Below are 22,286 nucleotides of genomic sequence, written 5' to 3' on the forward strand. Positions count from 1 at the left end.
CAGGGCGCCAGGTTTCTTGGCCGTGCGTGACTCTTCCGTGCCGGCTTAGGCACGTCATCATCATACTCTCCGCTTAACACAACCACATGTGAATACACGTATATATTAATCGTCGAAAAACAAAAAAAAAATCACCGTAGAACCTAAGGTGTTGTTTGTTTTTTTGGAAAAAACCTCTTCAGACCTCTTATTGCTGCGCGACGCAACACACACACGCAACACTTTTCATTCCGCAACTGTTTGTTTTTCAGAAGTCTTCAGATTAAAAAACCTCTGCGTGTGTTCTTCTTGGCGCAACACTTGTTTTGCCTCTTCGTACCTCTTCCAACCTCTTATTCTTTTTTTTTTTTGCTAAAATATTGATTATATATTGTTGAAATCTTATTTCACATTTTTTTTTCGTTTTTTTTTTGTTTATCCTTGTTGATTTTTTTTTTCTTTTTTATATTGAATAATAATAATTTGTTGATGAAATATCATTATTTTATGCTAAAATATCTTATTTTTTTTTTGATAAAATATCATTATTTTTTGCTGAATCATTATAAATTTTTGCCGAAATGTCATACATTATTAAATTTTCGGTATTAAAAAACTATTTTCGGATTATAAAATCAGTTTATTTTAATTTTTTAATATCTGTAGCAACATGCAGATGTTAAAAAAACAAACACGTTTCTTATTACAGCCTGCAGCCGTTTGGTCCACCTCTTCTACTGCAGAAGGTTGCAAAGGTGGTCCGCAGACTTTATGGATTTTTGCTTAAAAAAAAAAACAACACCTAAATGGGCCGCAATGAAGAGTCACACTTAGGTTTTGTTCGACAAAAATAAACTAGTTTATTATAATTTACTGTTTGGTAAAACCATAAAAATAACTTATTTTAGCTTTATTAACTAACACACTTAGGTTTTGTTTGACAAAAATAAATTAGTTTATTATAATTTACTGCTTGGTAAAACCATAAAAATAACTTATTTTAGCTTTATTAACTAACTTATAAGTTAGCTTTTGATAATCACTCTAAAATAGTTTTTGATGAGTTTATAAACCTTTTTAAAATATATTTCAAATATGCCCTTAATTGTATCTATCTTTTTTTTTTCTTTTAGTTATACATCTAAGCGTCTATTCATCCATTAATTTTTCAGCCACCATCTAAATTTTCAGCTAAATGATAGTTTTTAGCTGGTCTAGCAAACACTATCTTACTCCTAAATACCATACATATAATCTTCGGGACCCTTTGTAAACTTCATTGAGAACCATATGACAATTAGATTGAGATTTCATCATTTCTGCCTCTGGTCCAATCTTCATCGTGTAACAATGAACTTAACGTGAATAAACATGTTACCAAAAAAACTATAACTTAGTTGTTTTTATGTCAAATAATAGAAGACACTATTTGTTGTTGTTGGTAGCGAGACGAACAATAGTGATGGGTGTGGATAGTGTTGAATAGGAAAAAATACCGTTACATAGTTTAATGAAAAATAATATATAAAAATATAATGATAAATCATGTAAAAGATTAAGATTGTATATGAATAAAAATATAAAATGTGAACATATACAAAAATAACAATTTATTTACATACAAGGCAATTTTCACATTAAATTAAAAAAATATAATAATCACAGGTAACATTGCCACTCTCGCATTCAGCAAAAAAGAACCCTTCCTAGTTCACCTGTCGAGCAAAAGCTGGTACAATCCACGTTGATCGATAATTTGAGCGGATCTCCGGCATCGTAAATCACAAAGAGTTTCTCAAGCAAATCTCCGGCTGACAGTAACTGGAAGTAGTTCGGAGTTCTACAGACAAGAAACGATTATGCATAAAACGGCGCAATCGTGGTTCACCGGAGGCCCGAGCCAGACGAACAGCGATCTGCTAAAGCAACCTCCTTCTCTTCTTGCTGATTGGAACGCTTACGCATCATCTTCACAATCTAACCAAGATCTAGATTCTTCCAACCTCGGTTTCGATCTCGAAGCCGCAGTTAGGGATAAGGTTTCCGGTACTTTCAACGTGTAAGTCGTTTATTGTGGCCTACTTTGATTTTGTACATTGGATCTAGACTTCATTATCTCTTTGAATCAGTTTAGCTTCAGTAGGTTGCCTGCATCTTTCTTGATCATGGGAGATGTTATGTATTAAAACCTAATAATGGTAATTTAGGCTAAGCTCATTGGATCTGAGAATTGATAATTGATATGATTAACTTTGGATACTTGTCATATAAGAACTACACATATAAATGCACAACAAATTCGATCTCTTTAGGGTTTAGCGAATTTGTATGAAGTATCACAACAGGAGATTGCATAATTTGACCCAAAAAGTTAAGGCACAACAAGAATAGTCTTAGATTGAAAAAGTTAGATCATTTTCAATGCCTTCGAATTGTAGGGGTGATGCTTTAGGATTAAAGTTGAAGCTAAAGTTGCACACAAGCAAGTTCATGTCAAGGGGCATTACCACAACCAATGCACATAAGGGGCATTTCTTTGTTAGACAATTGCACATTTCCACATTTTTTCCTGATTAATTTGGACTTCATGCCTCTTGTTTTCTTTGTTAGTGCCTTAGGGGGTGAGGTTCATCAGCATCTGATAAGCTTATTTAGACGATCAGAGTCTTTTTGGGGTTGAAAGAATTCTTGTTGTGGATTAGAGCTTAAGGGTAGAACAAAATGACAATTAGGTTGAAGCATGTTTCTGTGCCTTTAGAAACAGAAATAAGTAAGAAGATGAAAAGACAAGTATACAGATACGAAATACATTATTTTCATGAATCATGAAAACCAATTCACTCTCTCTTTCAACTTGTTATAATATAGAGTTTCAAAGGGAGTGAGAGACATACCTGGAAGCTTGCAATCAGCCACCAGCAATGTCCCAACTGGAAAATCCTTTATGACATTTGGCATACTTCTTGCTGTTGGGATCTTTCTTGTCTTCATTGCTATCACTGTGTTTCTACCAGTCATGGTGCTTGTTCCTCAGAAGTTTGCCATATGTTTCACTATTGGATGTGCCCTCATAATCGCTTCCTTTTTTGCCCTCAAGGGATATAGAACTCAGTTTGCACATATGACGTCTAAAGAGGTAATTCAACCATCTGTCAGTTTTTTCTTCTCTGAAATTCAAAACTTACATGCTTATTCCTTCTTGTTTCAGAGACTCCCTATTACATTGGGGTTTATTGGTAGCATGTTGGGCACCATTTATGTGTCAATGGTGCTTCACAGTTATGTTCTTTCTGTCTTCTTCTCTATTTTACAGGTACTAAATCCAACTTCTGTATTCTTGTACAATTTCTATATTTTATTCTATTGCTTATATAGCCTTATATTATGCTCATGATACTTCCAACTTTTCTGCCAGGTCATCTCTTTGTCCTATTATGCAATTTCCTACTTTCCTGGAGGATCAGCTGGCTTGAAATTCTTCACTTCTGCAATTACCTCTTCAATTCTGAGATGCTTTGGGAGGTGATTTTTGTAACTAGATTACATGTCTATATAACTTTCACTCCAACTAATTTTTACATAATCCTTGTGATATTAAATGATATTTTCATTCTTTTATGAATTCTTCTATGTACCCTTCTTTATCTTTTCACTGATGTATGTTGACATTAGGCAACTTTTTTGTAGCTATTGTTAGTTATGAATGCATTTGATCCTATTATCTCTTGCTGTAACACCATGGTTACCAAAACTATCATTACCGAATAAACATTAACTTAATCCATTTTGTAAACCCCAAAATATGGGATATGAATTTTACACTACAAAACCTCGACTTTATAACCAAAAAGATGTAGTTCAAAGGCTTCAGGGACATAATCTACCTGGAAAATACATACATAACCATACGCTAACAACCCCAAAAGCTATATCTAAATATATATACCAAAAGATCTACTTGAACTTGATCCACCACCATTCAACTAACAAACCTTCTCTTTATCTTTAACAACCTTTCCTGAAAAAAAAAATGTTAACCACTAAAAGGATAAGGTAAAAGCTTAGTGAGTTCATATGGAGTTGAGTGGAAAATATATATATATATATATATATATATATATATATATATATATATATATATATATATATATATATATATATATATATATATATATATATATATATATATATATAGACACACACACACACAATGGTACAATCACACAAAATACCTTTCGACATGAATTCACATAAAAAAGGTTCTAACTGCAAATTGTCATATACCGAATGTCTCACTCGTGCCATGGGGTTGTCGACCTTGGTATCACAAAATGTCTCACCTAACTTGACTTGACTTCTAGGGCTGTCAACAATGGTATCATGCTAGTCTTACTTGCCCTCCTAGGTTAGTTGACCATAATACCCCTCATTGACTCACTCGAACTCCCCCTCCCTTATTCATCCTGTAAGTCCCTAGTCTTGGGACTATTGACCACTCACCAATTGCCCGCATCACACTAAGTAGCACCACATATTTTTAGTATCGAAGGACAAATAATGAAGTAAAGGCAATGGGATTCATATTATATATGCACATACAAAAGTCAACAACAATACAATCATATAAAATACTTTTCAACATGAATAAAAAAAATTGGTTCTATGTGGTAATTTTCGTATCTTGAATGTATCACCCGTGCCACGGGTTGTCAATGTAACATCCCGAAACTCAGGTAAGCTTTATAACCCCTCTACTTTTGCAAATTGTCAAGATAAGTCCCTTAAGTTGAGCATTGGACTTATGAGTACGCTGGGCGTAATTAGGTGTATGCCGCGCGTACTCGCGCGCTTAATTTGGACGCAGACTCACTTGGGTACGCTGGGCGTACCCAGGGTTACGCTGGGCATAATGCGCCCAAATGCAAACCCTAATTATGGCTTGTGCATTATAAAAGGAACGTTAAGTCCTTACCCCCAGCCAGCGTACTTCATTGAGTGAGCCCTAAGAGAGCAGAAAAACCTGTTGTAAGCTTGTGTGTGTGTTCTTAAGCTTGAAGGTGCCTTCTTAAGGTGAAGAAGGAGAAGACGAAGCCATTGTTGGAGCTAGAAGTTGGAGAGCAAGAGTAGATCCGAGTTCTATAGAGGTTGGAGCTCCTTTTTGAGGTAAAAAGCTCAAAGCTTTCCTTGCATTTCATGAGTTTTGTTTATGAACCCGTTTTTAGGGTTTTTGGTTCAAGGTGGAGACTTTTTGTGCAAAGGGTCTCCATAAGCTTAGATCTGGCCTTTCCCAGTGTATTATGTGATGAAAGTTCATAAAAGTCCAATCTTGGTCGTGGATGTTGAGTCATGCATGAGATATGGACTTAATATGGAAAAAGGAAAGGTATTTTGAGGGTGTAAGGGCCTTTATAGCCATGCAAAGACTTAAAGGTTCCGACTTTATGGAATAAGAGGTTCTGAGGGAGTCATATATGGAAGTTGGAGAAGTGGCTTAACCGTTTAAGACCAAAGTCCATAAAGTAGCTGAACTGGGACTTACGCTGGGCGTAATCCCAGTACGCGCAGTGTAAGGGGTCGCGCACCCCGATTCTATGAAGGCACCGGGTACGCGCAACGTAACCCGAAGGGTTGACTTTTGTTGACTTTTAGGGTTTGGTCAACTTTAGGGTATTTAAGCCACGAGAAGGGGTAAAATGGTCTTTTACCCTCCTGAGAATGATAGGAAAGGAAGGAGTCTAGCCTTTGGGAAATGTATTAATGTGAAGTGTTTGTTATGATTAGGCGGAGGCTAGACCCGATTCACAGAGTTTGAGATTATCCGAGATACCGAGGTGAGTCTTCTCACTATACTGTACCTGGAAGGGTACCTATGTATGACCAGAAGGTCTTGTATGATATGATGTATGTGCTATATGCGATTATATGATATGTATGTGCTATGTATGTTATGTATGACGAGGACCGAAAGGTTAAGATGACATTTATGTGTTAAGTATGTTATGTATGATAAGGACCGGAAGGTCAAGACGATATGGACCAGAAGGTCAAGAGGGTATGGACCGGAAGGTCGATACGGGTAGGACCGGAAGGTCTACCGGAGTGCGGGACGGAAGTCCCCTGAGACACCTGGATCGGAAGATCCCACAGAGTATGGTCTGGAAAGGCGTATGTGTGGTAGGCCTGTCGAAAAAACCCGAAACCCGTTCTACCCACCCGACCCGTTCCGAATTCGGGTAGAATGGGTCGGGTAGAACGGGTAACGGGTATGAAAATTCGGGTAATAGGTTAACCTGATAATAATATAGGTCGGGTTTTAGGTATGAATATTTATTTTCGGGTATACCCGAATACCCGAATTCGTTTTTTAAATAATACCAAATATACAACGCAATCACATACGCACACTTCAAATAAAACAAAACTCTTCGTTTCCTTCTTATGAACGACGGCTCGACAGTCGACGCAAATTTGCAAAGAGAATATGACGCTGAAGCTGAAGTCCTGAACCGTCATCATAATTCTCAATTTCTCTTTATCGCACGTAATGGAATTAAAAAAGCACATAACATATTATAATGATTTGTATTGTTATTATAGATGTACTTGTTAATTGTATGAAGTATTTTCCTATCCGATTCTTTATTAAACCAACCAACATGTAATAAAAAATATATCAATAAGTGTCATTTAAGAAATTTTCGGGTATACCCGATAATTACCTGACCCGACCTCAAACCCGAATACCCGAAACCCGAAAACCCGAATTACAATATAGGTCGGGTATCAAGTATTATTTTCTTAAGGAAATACCCGTTCTACCCGAAACCCGAAAATTTTACCCGTTCGACACCCCTAATGTGTGGTATGTGGTATATTGGGGAACTCACTAAGCGTTTATGCTTACAGTGTTGTGTTATGTGTTTCAGGTACTAGCGACGATCGCGGGAAGGCGCCGACTTGACTCGTACACACACCGATGGATTTGGATATGTTTTGATCTTGGGATGTAATGTTATGGATTGATATTCTGGTCATTATATCACTTCAAATAAAAATTTCCAACAATGCTGTCAAAAAAATATGTAAAGACATACACCCCTGTTGTCATTATTTAAAATTTTCTATGATCAAAAGTCTGAGTCTCTGTTGGTGTTCAAAATTCCAATAGAATGGGGATGTGTAACCTGCATAGTAGGTTATCTATGATAATAACATCATGTAGAATATTGTCGTTGTTCCAAAAAAAATGATAATGACATGTACGCAGATTATTGGACTAAAAAACACGGGGCGATTTCCTACTATTTGATTTGAATAAAATCTCATGCGATAAATTTTTCAAAGATGTTTTGTAAGAGAACAACCAACTATAGAATCTACAATCATATGCAGGCTGGTGAAGTCAGAAGTTTAGAAGTTTGTGTCTACTAAACATTAATCTTCCGTCTTTAAGGTGTCAAAGGTTTTGTTCTCTTCAAAAAAAAAAAAAAATACACTATTTGAGTGGAAATATGATTTAAGATTTATTTATATGATAATTAGCATGTGCAACTTAATACAAAACCCTTCATTTTTGCTACAAGAACTTTGCAATTATCTTATATATCACCAAATAGCATATGACGTAGTGATATAAGGAGTTGTTGGAAAGGATCCCTCAACAAAATAGTTTGAGGGTTCAACTCTAGATTTAAAAGTAGATTAGGAGTGTGAATTAGTCGTTCAAAAAAATATGTTATACATCAATGCAATTAAGTTGTAATACTAAAAACAAAGAAAATGATAAAATAGAAGGGAAAACAAGTCTTTTTTACATGAGACTTAACCGACAATACTAACGGTGTTAGGAAAAATGACCAACCTTGATAGATTTTGAAAAATGAGGATTATCTAATATCCATACCAATTTTTCATAACTTGGACTAGACATGTGCAAACCATAATGACCAAAACTATAATTTACTCTAAATATTATATTTAGAACATTTGTCACAAAGATACTTGTTTTTTATTCAGCACTAGATTAGACAGAAGAAAAAACTATCATTTACCATCATTTAGATATTTTATTTAGTTAAAAAAGAAATAAATTCTTTATAGCTAGAACACTTCATCCAAACAAAATCATTTATCTGGATAACAATTCATAGAAATATGAAAAAGATCGAACCCTGAGTTTCTATTTTTCACTTTCCACATATCAAGTTTTGAATTTTTTTGATGCAGTCATCAAATGACAGAAGGTTATGAAAATCAAAATAGAAGATCAACTAAAGGTAAAAGTAATATATATATATATATATATATATATATATATATATATATATATATATATATATATATATATATATATATATATATATATATATATATATATATGGAGAGGATCAAATGAGAACACCTAAAAGGTTGAGAACACGAGAACAGTTCTGGACCAATCATTTTATAAGGGTATATTAATAACTTTATATAAATATTAATTAATGATTTCCTAAAATCTAGGGATAATGATTTTAATTACCTAACAAAATTAATATTTCCTTTTTGTTAATGAAATATATATAAATATTTTTTTTATGATTTTTCCCAAAAATTATTTATGACCGTTTCAAAAAAATCACCTAAAAAATTTAATATTTCCTTTTATATTAAATCTGAAAAGAAAATCTTAAAAAAATATTATTTTCTACTATTTCACGTTTTTTGTTTTTCAAAAAAAAAAAAAAAATGAATAGAAGTCCAATCCCAACTCAATACACTTCCAATCATAAATGAAAACACATCAAATTACAAATAATTCAATGCATTTTTCATAAATTGAAAATAAAAAATAGTGTAAAAATTATCATTTTTTCCTAAAATGAATACCTCTAATCATAAATAAATACACCCATTCATATGAATACACTACTATTCATAAATAAATACAATCATTCACATACGAATACATTGCTATTCACAAATGAGTACACTGTTATTTATAAATTAATACACATTCTATCGTAAATGAAGACACGTGCTATTCATAAATGAATACAACCATTCACACCTAACTACAACGTTATTCATAAATGAATACACATGAATAAATTCATAGTAGAATGACTACAAAGCCCCTGCTTCCAAGAATTGACAAAATAATAAAAAAGAACTTCATTTAAGGCCTGCCACATAAGAAAATCTTCAATCCTATCACCTCGCATATCAAACCAGGCGCAAAATTCATCAAAAAAACTTATATATTCCAAAACTCGCTCTTTATCCTCCCTGTACAGTTAAAAAAATCTTTAATCCTTGTGAACCCACCCATCTTCTTGAATCTATGTCTGCTAATCTGAGTCAACAAGAACCAACCCACAACCACCGCCATAGAATTCTTAACCTTATTCCCAAAATACCCTTCAGTCAAAAAATCCCCATATCGATCTCGCCTTAAACAATTAATTCTTCCCTCTTACGCCATATAATTCTGAGCCAACCAATCAATAAAGCCATCAGAAAGATCAAACCAGAACCAAACATGTTTAGAAAAAGAAAAGTACCAAAAATGCCCCTGGTTAATACCACTCCCAACCGAACGCACATAATCATCTACTTATATTTTTCTTCCCACCCCCAGGCACCTGCGACAAAAAGAAAGCATCGACATCACCCAAACACCCATCTACACCTATTACAGCATAAAATCCAATAATTAGCTAGTCGCTTTGCTGGTTTCCCAACCCCAAAAGAAAAATAAAAACCTTCTTCTAACACATGAGATTTAATGCAGTTCTGAGGTTCAAAAAATTGAACAAAGAAATAACTAGTAAATCTGTAGGTTGATAGTGGCTTCGATATCGATTGAAGATCAGAAGGAGGCAATTAGCGGTGGTGACAAAAGATCGGTGGCGGCGTTCCAGTATTGTTTGAAGATCAAGAAGCGGCGATTGGCGGTGACGATTGAAGACCAGGTAGCAGCGATTGAAGATGTCGATTGAAGTGGATGTCGACTGAAGTCAATGAGAAGAAGGGCTAAGAAACGAACGAGGATTGAAGATAGTGATGGTGACTGCAACGTGAGATGCAGTGGTGAACAGATTTGAGTGGTGTATGGACGATGGAGGCGGAACTATTGATGAAGCCCTAGGTATCCAAGGCAGAAATAAAGATACGGGAATAGAAAAGGAAATAGACGAGACTTGAGAAATTTTAGGAGTTAGATAAAGATTTAATTACTATTATACCCTTATGACAATTTTAATGTTACAATTTAATCCCTGTAATTTTAAGAGTTTGCATAAATAACCCATTGGATAATAACCTTAGATTTAGTTTTTTAAATGGTTCAGATTTGTTCTCGCGTTCTCAACCTTTTAGGTGTTCTCATTTGATCCTACTCCTATATATATATATATATATATATATATATATATATATATATATATATATATATATATATATATATATATATATACTAAATTATCTTAAAACATAACAAGAATAACCAGTTGTTTTTAACATTCCAACTTGTATTAATTTCAGAAAAAGACAATAGTAATTCAGGTCTTAATTAATTTAATTTTTTATTATTAATACGCAAATAAACAGAAGTTTTTTTTTTTTTTTTTTTTGCTACATATTTTTCTCTTCTGGTGGTATTTTTTTTCTTTGGCTCTGTTAGTTGACTCTTCAGATACATTTTCTAGGTTCTCCTTAATTTGCTCATACCCATGTGACATCTTATCTAGTTATGTTGGAAGGTAAAAATTAACTTGGAGATGGTCTATATAATGATCATCGAACATTGAACATTACACATCCACAAACAATTAAATATCAAACCTTTCTTTCATGGCTCCATATATGAATCATTTCAACTTGTTGCAAACCATCTCCCTTTTATACTTTTTGTTCACACTCACCTGCCTTGGATCATCCCTAAGCCATGATAAGGAATGCTCAGCCTTGTTTCAGTTTAAGCAAAGCTTAATTCATCAAGATGATGAAACGCTTTGTGGTGCTAGTTGGTTTCAAACATTCCACTCCTGGAAGCCCACCAGTAATGCATCAAATGCTCGTTTTGATTGTTGTTCGTGGTATGGGGTGGAGTGCAGCAATGAGCATGAGTATGGTCATGTCATTGGCCTTGATTTGCGCGAATGCTCTCTTTGTGGGCATATTAATTCTACCAGCGCCATCTTCAGTCTTGTTCATCTTCAAAGCCTAAACCTTGCCATGAACAATTTTTTTGAATCTCAAATCCCATCTGAGATTGCTCATCTAAAGCAATTAAGAAGCCTGGATCTCTCTGATTCTGGGTTTGGTGGCCAAGTCCCGAATGAGATATCACAGTTGATGCAATTGTCTTCCTTAGATCTGTCAATGAATCCACTAAAGCTTCAAAGTCCTAATGGCTTCAAGAATTTAGTGCAAAACTTAACAGGACTCGAAGAACTGCATCTGTCAGGGGTTGACATTAGTTCTTCTGTACCTCATTTCTTGGCCAACTTTTCTTCTTTGAGGTCAATCAGGCTACAAAACTGTTTGCTTGAAAATGAATTCCCTGCGGGCATTTTTCAGCTACAGAAGTTGAAAAGTCTTGATTTGTCATTCAATACCAATCTTACAGGTGCCTTTAGTGAATTTCATAACAGCAGCTTACTTGAACTTGTGATGATACATTCAACAAGTTTCTCCGGGATTGTACCAGAGTCCATTAGCAATCTAAACAATTTGAGTGTCTTGTCCCTTGGCGATTGCTCTTTCTCAGGGCATATTCCAGGATCACTCTCCAACATGACAAAACTCACTTACTTGTCTCTTGGTAATAATAAGTTCACAGGCTTTGTTCCTTCTTTGGTAAGTCTTTCCAAACTCATCATTTTAGATCTCAATGGTAACAGATTTGATAAGGGAGCCTTGCCCAACTGGCTTGGCATGTTGGCTGAACTTAATCAACTGCTTGTATACAATATGGACATACACGGTGAAATAACACCCTTTCTCGCAAACCTAACCAAACTTAGGTCTTTGGGAATGGGAAATAACTCTCTTGCTGGTCATATACCGTCCTGCTTTTTCAACCTCACCCAACTAGAAGAGTTAGACCTTCAAGAAAATCAATTGCAAGGACCAATTTCAAGCTCATTTTCCAACTTGAAAAGTCTTCAAATTCTTCATTTTCGTTACAATAATTTCAGTGGGAGTGTAGACTTAGACACGTTCCTAGGACTCAACAAACTCGAAACTCTCGTCTTAGGTCATAACATGATATCATTAGTGGCTACCAACAACTACACCATTAGTACCTTACCACACTTGAAACAGTTAGAATTGTCATCATGTAACTTGAAGGAATTCCCTGGCTTTTTGCGCTTCCAAAATAAAATAGAACTCTTGTCTCTCGATAGCAACAAGATTGATGGCCTGGTACCGGTGTGGATCTGGAACAACAGCAAGGAAACATTACTAGCGATTGACCTTTCCAACAACTACATCACCGGCTTTGATCAGCATCCTCAAGTTCTCCAATGGGGACATCTAGAAGAATTTGACATCATGCATAATCAGGTACAAGGACCGCTTCCAGTTCCACCACAAACCACAGTTATTTATGTAGCCTCAGAAAACAATCTGACAGGAGAAATACCACCTCTGATATGTGAAGTGAAATCTCTTCAAGTGTTAGCTTTGGCATCTAACAACATGAGTGGAACTCTTCCTCCGTGTTTTGGCATCTTAAGCAATTCGTTATTGGCATTAGATCTGGCCGGAAATAACTTTCACGGCATAATGATGAATGCGTTTATGCATGGAAGCCCGTTGGAAACTATTGGTTTGAGCAAAAATCGATTTACGGGTGAGCTACCAAGATCATTGACAAATTGTACCAATTTAGAGTTTCTCAATCTTGGAGATAACTCGTTCCATGACCTCTTTCCTTCTTGGTTGGGAAATCTTCCCAACCTGCAAGTTCTTATGTTGCAGTCTAACAAATTTTATGGTCCAATTCAATCTTCAACAACTGTTTTGTCACAATTCCCTAAGTTGCGGATCATAGACCTCTCTAACAACAACTTTAATGGTCAGTTGCACCCCAAGTACTTCCAAACATGGAATGCCATGAGATCGGTTAATGATAGCGAGTCATCGGTTATGGAATTAGATTTGTCCTTAAAATCGTTCACTGAAAAGGCTACATATAGCATGACAATGATATACAAAGGTGTGAGAAGAAACTACGAAAAGATTTTAACCATATTCACGGCTATTGATCTCTCTTGTAACAAGTTTGAGGGAGAAATCCCGCATTCCCTCGAAGATCTTCGAGGCCTTGAATCACTTAATCTTTCTAACAATCATTTTACTGGGCGTGTCATGAAATCATTGGGTTACCTAAAGAATCTTGAATCTTTGGATCTTTCCCAAAACGAGCTATCCGGAGAAATTCCTCAAGAGTTGGTGCAACTCAACTTCCTTTCCATTTTCAATGTGTCGTTCAACCATCTTGATGGGCACATACCCCAAGGCCAACAATTTAGTACATTTGAAGACGACTCCTACATGGGGAATCCTGGATTATGTGGAAAACCTTTATCCAATGAATGTCAACATTCAAAGGGCTCAATACTTCCACCAGCAAGCAGTATGTCTGAGACCGAGTCTCTCCTCCCTAGAGAAAGGATTGATTGGATTTTTGTATTCTGTGGAGTTGGAAGTGGGCTGGTTGTTGGGGTTGTCATTGGAAACTTTCTATATGAAAGGTATAAAGATCGGTTCACAAAGACCAAGGACAAATGGGTAAGGCCACTTCCTAACACAAGGAGAAACCAAGGTACGACAACTACTTCAAAGCAGCCTCTATAAGATATTTGCATGTGATATAACTTAGATACATATGTTTCTCAACTTTGTCTTATTAAACTTACTTTAATTTTTTTTTTTTTTTTATCAATAATCAAAAACTTCAATCTCAAACTATATATATATATATGCATTTTAGCAATGAAAAAGTATTAGTAAGATATTTTAACTTTGAAGATACTAAAAACAATAATTTGTATTTTAAGTTGGATTTGTTATGCGTCTAGTTACGTCATGTTTCAGCATGTTATTTGTTTACAATATGTTTATCATGAAGTATATGAAATTAATATAATATGGTACTGTTTAAAGCATTTTGTAGCAATCAATATTTATGCCTGTGGGTGCAGTATTTTCTGTAGATTAAATAACTGTGAACTTACCTGCATAAAACTTACATTATCATGTATCTCAGGAGGTATCATATTCTCACGTTCAAAGGGAAAGGAGAAGATGTAGAATAGCTTCAATTCAAGGGATTTTAGTTTGTTTTACCATTAAGCTGCATGTGTGTTTTAGGTTTAACACTGTGTTGGTTTCAGTTAGATTTCTGTGAGTTCGATTGTCATTGCTATATCATTAAGTAAGACTCCATTGTGACAGTATGAGATTCACATGTTTTGTTATAATACACATTTTCAAAAAAGAATAGTAAATCTCATCATTAGTATAATATACAAATATTCCTGAACAATTAATTTCTGTTATAACATTTTTTTTGAAAAACATAGAACTATTTATAAGGAAACTTGATTACATTTATGATAACAATTAGCATATACATCAACTATAACATTTAGCCGTAAAGTTTTCTCATTTCTTCATTATTAGGCCAAACTAAATTTTTTTTTTTATTTCAAGCTTATCAGCTATCAACTTACGTAACAACTCAAACTGCACCAATTAGCAAATACTTCTCAAGGTTTTCAAGCTGAATTAACACATACTTTTAAAGTTCTAGCAGGGAATTCAGTTTGTTTCATCCATGTTATTTCATGGTTTTAAAAAAAAAACTTCATGAGCCTTAACTCCAACAAAGCGCTAAATTCATTTCAGCACATGATCAATTTCTACATCAAACCAACAATTACCCTGCTCAACCGAGTTTTACACTCTGACCCAGATCGAGCATTAGCTCTGATATAAAATAGGTCGATTGCTGAGCTACTTACTTCCAATTGCTGAGTATTCTTCCATATCTTCGTTTCTCTCCTCAATTGAAGTCCGATGCATACTGGTGTTAACCTCCCTCCATCACTGGAAATCTACGAAAGAATTCCGAGGTTAAATTCTTAAATTAGTTATTATACGTTTGCTCTTCAACAAATTACACATTGGTCCTCATATTTGAATTTCATTCAATTAAACCTTAACACTTCTTATGTTATTACTTAATACCCCTATTAACATTTCACACATAATCAAGTCGACCACTTGTTTTCGGTATTTTTAACAAATTACATAAATCCAGCTAAATCTTTTATATACTTCATTACTTATATGCTTATTCCAAATGATAATGCTTTGAAATTCCACAGGGTTTAAAATTCTTATGTACTTGTTGGCTATGAAACAACTAAAACATATCTACTTGAGCTTATCTATATGAAGACATAAATGAATACTGTCTCAAAAGGATTATAACTTTCAAGTAGAATTAAGGTCTTTTAGTATTCTAGATAGCTGCAATTTCAGAGGGCCTCTTATGGGGAATAGTAAGCAGCCCAACCTGACACACATATCCTACACTTTCCTTTGCAAAGTATTTCATTGCCTATTTTCCTAAGGTCTCTTCGAATGGAAAAAAAATGAACGTCCATCTATTACAATGCTCTACTTTTAAGCTTCTACTATATGGTTTAATAAGTAATGGCCAATTGCAGGAAATAACAATGTACTTTACTCCTTTTACAAACATAGGTGATATACTTTACTTTTACCCGTATTAGCAATTACTTGCATACATTTATATATAATGTCAATATGCTTACATTTTTTAAATATGTAATTCATAACAACGTACTTTGCATCTTATTTTACATAGTAACCACACACTAATAATTGTTTATCGAAAATAGTAATATATAACAATTAGGCAGGATGATTATGTTTATAGCAAAATGTAAGTATAGTCCTATTATTACTAATAAACAAAGTACATTGCTCATATTGACCAAGATTTAAAAACTTAGTTATTTGATACTTCCCTCCAATGAATTTGATTGAAGGAACTTTTTTGACCGGTGGCAAGCCTATCAAAACTTAGTTATTTGAAACTTCCCTACAATCAAATTTACCATCCAAATAATCAAAATTAACATGCAAACATGTAAAATATTGCTTTTTCATTGAGTTCATATTATCACCATTTCTGATCAACGGAACAAGTGAAAATAAAGGCTAGAAACAATTAATTACTTGCATACATTTATATATAATGTCAATATGCTTACATTTTTTAAATATGTAATTCATAACAACGTACTTTGCATCTTATTTTACATAGTAACCACACACTAATAATTGTTTATCGAAAATAGTAATATATAACAATTAGGCAGGATGATTATGTTTATAGCAAAATGTAAGTATAGTCCTATTATTACTAATAAACAAAGTACATTGCTCATATTGACCAAGATTTAAAAACTTAGTTATTTGATACTTCCCTCCAATGAATTTGATTGAAGGAACTTTTTTGACCGGTGGCAAGCCTATCAAAACTTAGTTATTTGAAACTTCCCTACAATCAAATTTACCATCCAAATAATCAAAATTAACATGCAAACATGTAAAATATTGCTTTTTCATTGAGTTCATATTATCACCATTTCTGATCAACGGAACAAGTGAAAATAAAGGCTAGAAACAATTAATTACAAAAATAAAGCAAGATGTTGATCATATTAAGGCTAACATACAAGTAATTCTTTCCGATTCTTATCATTCATAATTAAGACCATTAGCATAAATTCTTTGCACCATACTATGAGATCACATACAAGCACATACTATGATACAAAATTAAGAAGATGAAACTATATTGTCTTTGTTTGGGTGTACAAGCTTTTGAAGAATTAACTTTACTTAAAACACACACACACACACACACATATATATATATATATATATATATATATATATATATATATATATATATGTGTGTGTGTGTGTGTGTATGTATGTGTGTAACATCCATAAAATTCATGAAAATTTAAAACTTTTTCAAACGTCCAAAAATCAATATTTATTACAAAATGATTTCAAAATAGTTTCATATCAGAGTATCCTAGAAATCAAAATCATAAAATGCGAGGAGGTGCACGATTAAGCCTTCGTCTTCCCACGACCATCTGAAGTACCTGAAACAAAATCCAAAACTGTAAGACCGAAGCTTAGTGAGTTCCCCCAAAATACCAACACCATACAAACCATAACCATATCATAACAAATAGATAACATGCATATAGAGTCTACAATATGACTGGACCGCTCTCACCGGGCCTTCAGTCTATCTGGTCCACTCTCAGAACCTTCAGCATGTCTGGTCCGCCCTCCTGGGCCTTCAGCTTGTCTGGACCATTCTCTGGGCCTTCGGGCTAATTGATACGTCCTAATGGGTCTACAGTCTATCCGGACTGCCCTGGGTTTGTTGGCCTAGAGCACAAAGCAGGACCGCCTCAACCCATCTCCAAACATACAATCAACGTACATATATATATATATATATATATATATATATATATATATATATATATATATATATATATATATCAAATGCTAGCTAGCATGTACAGATAGTCAAACTGATCTAACAAAGCACTAATCATATCATCATCCTATATACCAGGATACCGACCTAACAGATCACTAACATAGCATCATCCTATATACCAGGATACCGACCTAATAGGTCACTAAGCATATCATCATGCGATAACCAGGATAACCATCCAAAAATGGTCGACATTGATGCCTTCGACCCTATTAGTATAGTGAGGAAAACTCACCTCATAAGTAGTGCTGAACAAATAAAGTCAAATCCCAACACACAGCTCCAAGCTCAACCGCCTGTAATCAACATATAACTGTTTCCATTAAAATCCAAAATTAGTAAATTATCCACAGAAGTCAAACTTGGTCAAAGTCAAAGTCAACTGTCAAGGTTAACAGTCCATGTTGACCCAACTCGTCGAGTTCATCTACTGACTCATCGAGTTCCTTTAGAACTCAGAAACTAAATACTCGAGTCTAGTCATCGAGTTACCAGAGTAACTCGTCGAGTTCTTCAGTGTCTTGAAGACCGGGAAAACCCTAACTAACTCGCTGAGTCATCTCACCCACTCGTCGAGTTCACTATAAATCTAGAAGGCGGGTGAACCCCATCTAACTTGTTGAGTTGGCTATGCAACTCATCGAGTTCCTTCAGCCCTTTTCTCATCTAGACGCTTTTAAGCGAAACCAAGTCTCCAAACTATGGATCTACCCTCCTAGGGTGTAGTTACCACGTAAAGTTGCCAACTTTACGTGCATGCAAGGCCACAAAGGGATTAAAACACTAGAACCAAGCTTACTAAGAGGTTTTGGGCATAGAAAAAGGCCAAAGCTTGCTAAATTTGAGAACTTTATGTCCATGAGGGCCTAGAGGATTCCAGATCTGAACTCCTCAGTTCAAAACGTGCCCAAAACCAGAAATGCTTCAATAATAAGCTAGAAATGACCCTAAACTTTTGAGTGGAGAGATCTAATAAGAGAATGATCAAGGTAATGACTTTTTACCTTCAAATGAAAGCCAAAAAGAAGTAGGTGTTGGATCTACAAGCTCCTTCTCATTCCAAGCTTTACAATCTTCAAGACTCTTCAAGAAATGCACCAAACACACACACTTTAGCCTCACACACACACACACACACTCAAAATAAGAGGTTAGATCGATTAGGGTTTGTTTCTAGACGTGAAGGTGATAAGGGAGACTTGAAAGAGGACTTAAGGTCCTTTAAATAGGGTGAAAACCCTAAAAATTAGGGTTTCCATTCACAGCCTCAACTTGTCGAGTTGGGGTCCTCCAACTCGTCGAGTAGGTCCTAAAATTCACGCGGCCTGATTAGATGGGCGGCCAACTCGTCGATTAGGTCCAAAAATATGAATATAAAAGCTTCAAATTTATACCTAGGAGTCAGGATGTTAGAGTTCTCCCCCACTGGAACTAGATTTCGTCCTCGAAGTCTGCTGCAGAAAACAAATCTGGGTAATCTCAGACCCCGACTCCCAAGTCCACTAGGATCCTTTCTGATGTTGCCACTGTACCGTTACCAAAGGTATCTCTTTGTTGCGCATAACGTCTATCTTCCTCTCCAATATAGTCACCGACTGCTCAACATAATTCAGGCATTCATCGACCTGAATGTCATCCAAGGACACCACCGCCTCCTCGTTCAATATGCACTTCCACAACTGCGAAATGTGGAAAGTGCTATAAATCTTACTGAGCTCCTCCGGAAGATCCAATCTATATGCTACCTTGCCAACCCTGGCTATAACCTGAAAAGGTCCAATATATCGGGGCCCAAGTTCCCTCTCTTTCAAAAGCGTATCACACTCTTCTAGGGTGAGCCCTTCAGTACTATCATGTCACCAACCTGAAACTCCAACTCATATCAGCGTCGATCGACGTAACTCTTCTGTCGACCCTGAGCAGTCTGCAACCGCTGTCTGATCTGCTGGATCTTCTCGGTAGTCTGCAGAACTATCTCGGTCCGACCCATCACCCTGTGACCGACCTCACCCCAACATAATAGGGGTATGGCATCTCTATCCATATAACAACTCAAAAGGTGGAGCATGTAACACTAGTTAAAATAGGTCAATAGACTATCACATGTGATTATGCCAATCATGTAATGTGATTATGTTAACCTAGTAATGAGGTAAGAATGTTATGTAGTTCATGATAAATTCTAATACAAACATGAACTTTCTTTATGATACAACTCAAATTATACATCCATACGATTCCAAAAATATAGAGAATGTCTGAATCTGACTTCGCATGAAGAAGTTATGATAACCGAACACTATAAATCTCTATAATAAGAGGAATTTAAAATAGACTTAGAATTAGCTATTTAAGTCTAAAAGAGAGTTGTACTCGTAAATACCTACGCGTGCATATAAAGAACGTCAAAAACGGAGTTCGTATGCAAAAGTTATGGCCTTCCGAAGATTTAGCTTGTAAAAACCCTAAACTAGCTAATTCACGACGTGAGTTTTATGACACTCACGGCCTGAGGAGTCATTCTGTCATAATACGTAATCTAGAAGGTGCGAGAGGATAGGATCCAAATTCACGACGTGAGCTTTATGACACTCACGACGTGAGGAGCCATGGTCACCTTCCGAAGCTAGGGACGCAAATGGCAAGTCTATGGAGTGAATCAGGTAGACTCACGACGTGAGTCTTATGACACTCACGACGTGAGTGTCATAAAATCTTACTATAAATAGCAAGATCGACCCATTCACTTCCTTACACCATTTCTCTTCTTTCTCTCTCGTTTGCTGGAGCCGTTTCGCTTCCTGAGCCCCGACGATCTCGCACGCTGACTGTTTTGCTTAGATATCATAAAATCACGCTACTAGGGTGAGTTTCACGGCCCCACTTTCTAATATTTCAAGTGAAAACGCATGCTAGTCATTGTATATATGTTATTATTATGTCTATATGATAGTATATTAGTATCAACATAGATAGTTATAATAACCGGGATATAGTTATTTCGTATCTGAAAATATACAAATATCGTAACGTTGTTAAAATGTTATTGTTATAGTAGTATATTAATGTAGATCTTGAGTTATACTTAGGATTATATATATATTTTGTGTGCGATATAGTTCCGAAGTTATACTCGGAAGTTTTATATGTTAAGTTATAAAGTATGTTGCTATTATTGGTTTTATGTCAAGATAAAACTGGATATGTTATAAGTTGTTATTGTTAGTTTTATGTTAAGATAAAACTTAGTATTGTTATTGATAGTTTTATGTCAAGATAAAACTAGGAACGTTATGTGTTGTTATTATTGGTTTTAGGTCAAGATAAAACCTGGTTATACTTCAAGATATAGCTGTTATACTGCCTAAATATTATAAAGTTAGGAGTAATGTTTAAAAGCAAAGTCTAGTAACTTAAGGTTTTAGACATGAAGATGCTTTTGTTGTTAGAGCTATAGGAAGCCGTCAAAGTCTACATGAGTAATTGTATTCATCAACTAAGATTGGGGATCTTAGCGGAAATCCTCTGAACTGTAACCGTTAATCCCGTGTGAGCGAGGAAGTCGTGTATAATTAGTATACGAGCTGACCACCCCACTTGTGACTGTTAGCTACAGTCAACCAAAACAAGTGATGAACTATCCTTTTATTTGTTATTATTCCAGTGTCGATGAAGTGTACGGTGTTGTTTCTCATGTTAAATCATGAGTGTATTTGTTCTCATGGTAAATCATGAGTGTATTGTTATATCAGAGGTATTATGTTATAGCAGCGGTTACAGGCTCATGGTAGCACATTGTTAGAAACATTATACCTTGTCGTTTACAAGTATTAATGGTAAGTATAAGTTTTCCCCTACTTATACCTTAAGATTAAGAAATGTTTAGGTATAACACTTCATTGATAAGTATATAATTATACCTAATGTTGGAGAGTCAAAATGATACTTTCAAAACTATACTTTTGAATGTGTAAAAATGTATTATTTTATGGAGTCAAAACCTGTGGACTCACCAACTTTATGTTGACGTATTTTAAAATGCATGTGTTTTCAGGAACTTGAAAAGCGGGTATGTATTCGAATAGGAGAAGTTTTACTAGTATCTTTCTGCTCTTTAAGAAGTATGTCATAGTCGGATATTATGTAATAAATACTAGGAAAAACAATAATGTAACTTTCAATCATCAATAAAGGTATGTATTTTCTTTAAGTATTGTTCAATGTATGTTATATAACTGTGATATGAAAAATGACGTTACACTACCCGGTGTTTCCGCCGACGGTCGGGGTGTGACAGAGCACTAATGTTGTAATGAAAGATGTTGTTGTAGGAGAACTCTGCAAGCGGTAGGTAGGAATCCTAGCTCCCACCGAAGTCAATGACACAAGCCCTCAACATATCCTCGAGGGTCTGTATGGTCCTCTCATTCTGTCCGTCTGTCTGTGGATGATAAGTCGTATTAAATGCAGCCGCGTACCCAGATCCTCGTGGAACTTCTGCCAGAACTAGGATGTGAATTGAACATCACGATATGACACAATAGAGACCAGCACCCCGTGGCGAGCAACGATCTTACAAAGATGCACATCGGCTAACTTCTCGGCCGATGAACTCTCCCGAATAGCCAGAAAATGGGCGCTCTTGGTCAGTCGATCCACGATGACCCATATAGAATCATATCCCTTT

The 22,286-nt window shown here is 35.3% G+C and overlaps 2 protein-coding genes and 1 long non-coding RNA gene across 4 annotated transcripts; 2 read left to right on the plus strand and 1 right to left on the minus strand.

Annotated features, from left to right (window-relative positions):
* Positions 1 to 1,638: 1,638 nt before the first annotated feature.
* LOC111900503 (protein transport protein SFT2) lies at positions 1,639 to 7,121 on the plus strand. Of its 2 annotated transcripts, XM_023896386.3 has the most exons (5): positions 1,639 to 2,038; positions 2,848 to 3,115; positions 3,188 to 3,292; positions 3,395 to 3,501; positions 6,906 to 7,121. In XM_023896386.3, exons 1-5 carry the CDS (start codon positions 1,839 to 1,841, stop codon positions 6,910 to 6,912), a joined length of 687 nt encoding a protein of 228 aa, XP_023752154.1. In that variant the 5' UTR covers positions 1,639 to 1,838; the 3' UTR covers positions 6,913 to 7,121. The 2 variants fall into 2 exon arrangements, with proteins under 2 accessions (XP_023752154.1, XP_023752155.1); XM_023896387.3 differs by lacking the exon at positions 6,906 to 7,121 and having other exon boundaries at positions 1,640 to 2,038; positions 3,395 to 3,700.
* A 1,779-nt stretch (positions 7,122 to 8,900) lies between these two features.
* LOC122198152 (uncharacterized) lies at positions 8,901 to 10,199 on the minus strand. The gene is made up of 2 exons (XR_008224966.1): positions 9,723 to 10,199; positions 8,901 to 9,649 (listed from the first exon to the last, which is right to left on the minus strand). It is a non-coding gene; the product is annotated as an uncharacterized LOC122198152 (long non-coding RNA).
* Positions 10,200 to 10,597: 398 nt separating this feature from the next.
* Positions 10,598 to 14,505, plus strand: LOC111900504 (receptor-like protein 7). Its single transcript, XM_023896388.3, has 2 exons — positions 10,598 to 13,795; positions 14,240 to 14,505. The coding sequence occupies exons 1-2, from the start codon at positions 10,813 to 10,815 to the stop codon at positions 14,281 to 14,283; spliced, it is 3,027 nt and encodes a 1,008-aa protein (XP_023752156.1). The 5' UTR covers positions 10,598 to 10,812; the 3' UTR covers positions 14,284 to 14,505.
* Positions 14,506 to 22,286: the final 7,781 nt, after the last annotated feature.

This window comes from Lactuca sativa, chromosome 7 (genome assembly GCF_002870075.4).
Source record: "Lactuca sativa cultivar Salinas chromosome 7, Lsat_Salinas_v11, whole genome shotgun sequence".
Classification (NCBI taxonomy): Eukaryota; Viridiplantae; Streptophyta; class Magnoliopsida; order Asterales; family Asteraceae; genus Lactuca; species Lactuca sativa.

What these genes read in the sequence shown, in the direction of transcription:
- LOC111900503 (XM_023896386.3), top strand. Translation starts at nt 1,839, where the DNA reads ATGCATAAAACGGCGCAATCGTGGTTCACCGGAGGCCCGAGCCAGACG. An exon ending in GTTTCCGGTACTTTCAACGT is followed by an intron (nt 2,039 to 2,847) that starts GTAAGTCGTTTA and finishes GTTATAATATAG; the next exon opens with AGTTTCAAAGGGAGTGAGAG. An exon ending in CACATATGACGTCTAAAGAG is followed by an intron (nt 3,116 to 3,187) that starts GTAATTCAACCA and finishes TTCTTGTTTCAG; the next exon opens with AGACTCCCTATTACATTGGG.
- LOC111900504 (XM_023896388.3), top strand. Translation starts at nt 10,813, where the DNA reads ATGGCTCCATATATGAATCATTTCAACTTGTTGCAAACCATCTCCCTT. An exon ending in TAACACAAGGAGAAACCAAG is followed by an intron (nt 13,796 to 14,239) that starts GTACGACAACTA and finishes CATGTATCTCAG; the next exon opens with GAGGTATCATATTCTCACGT.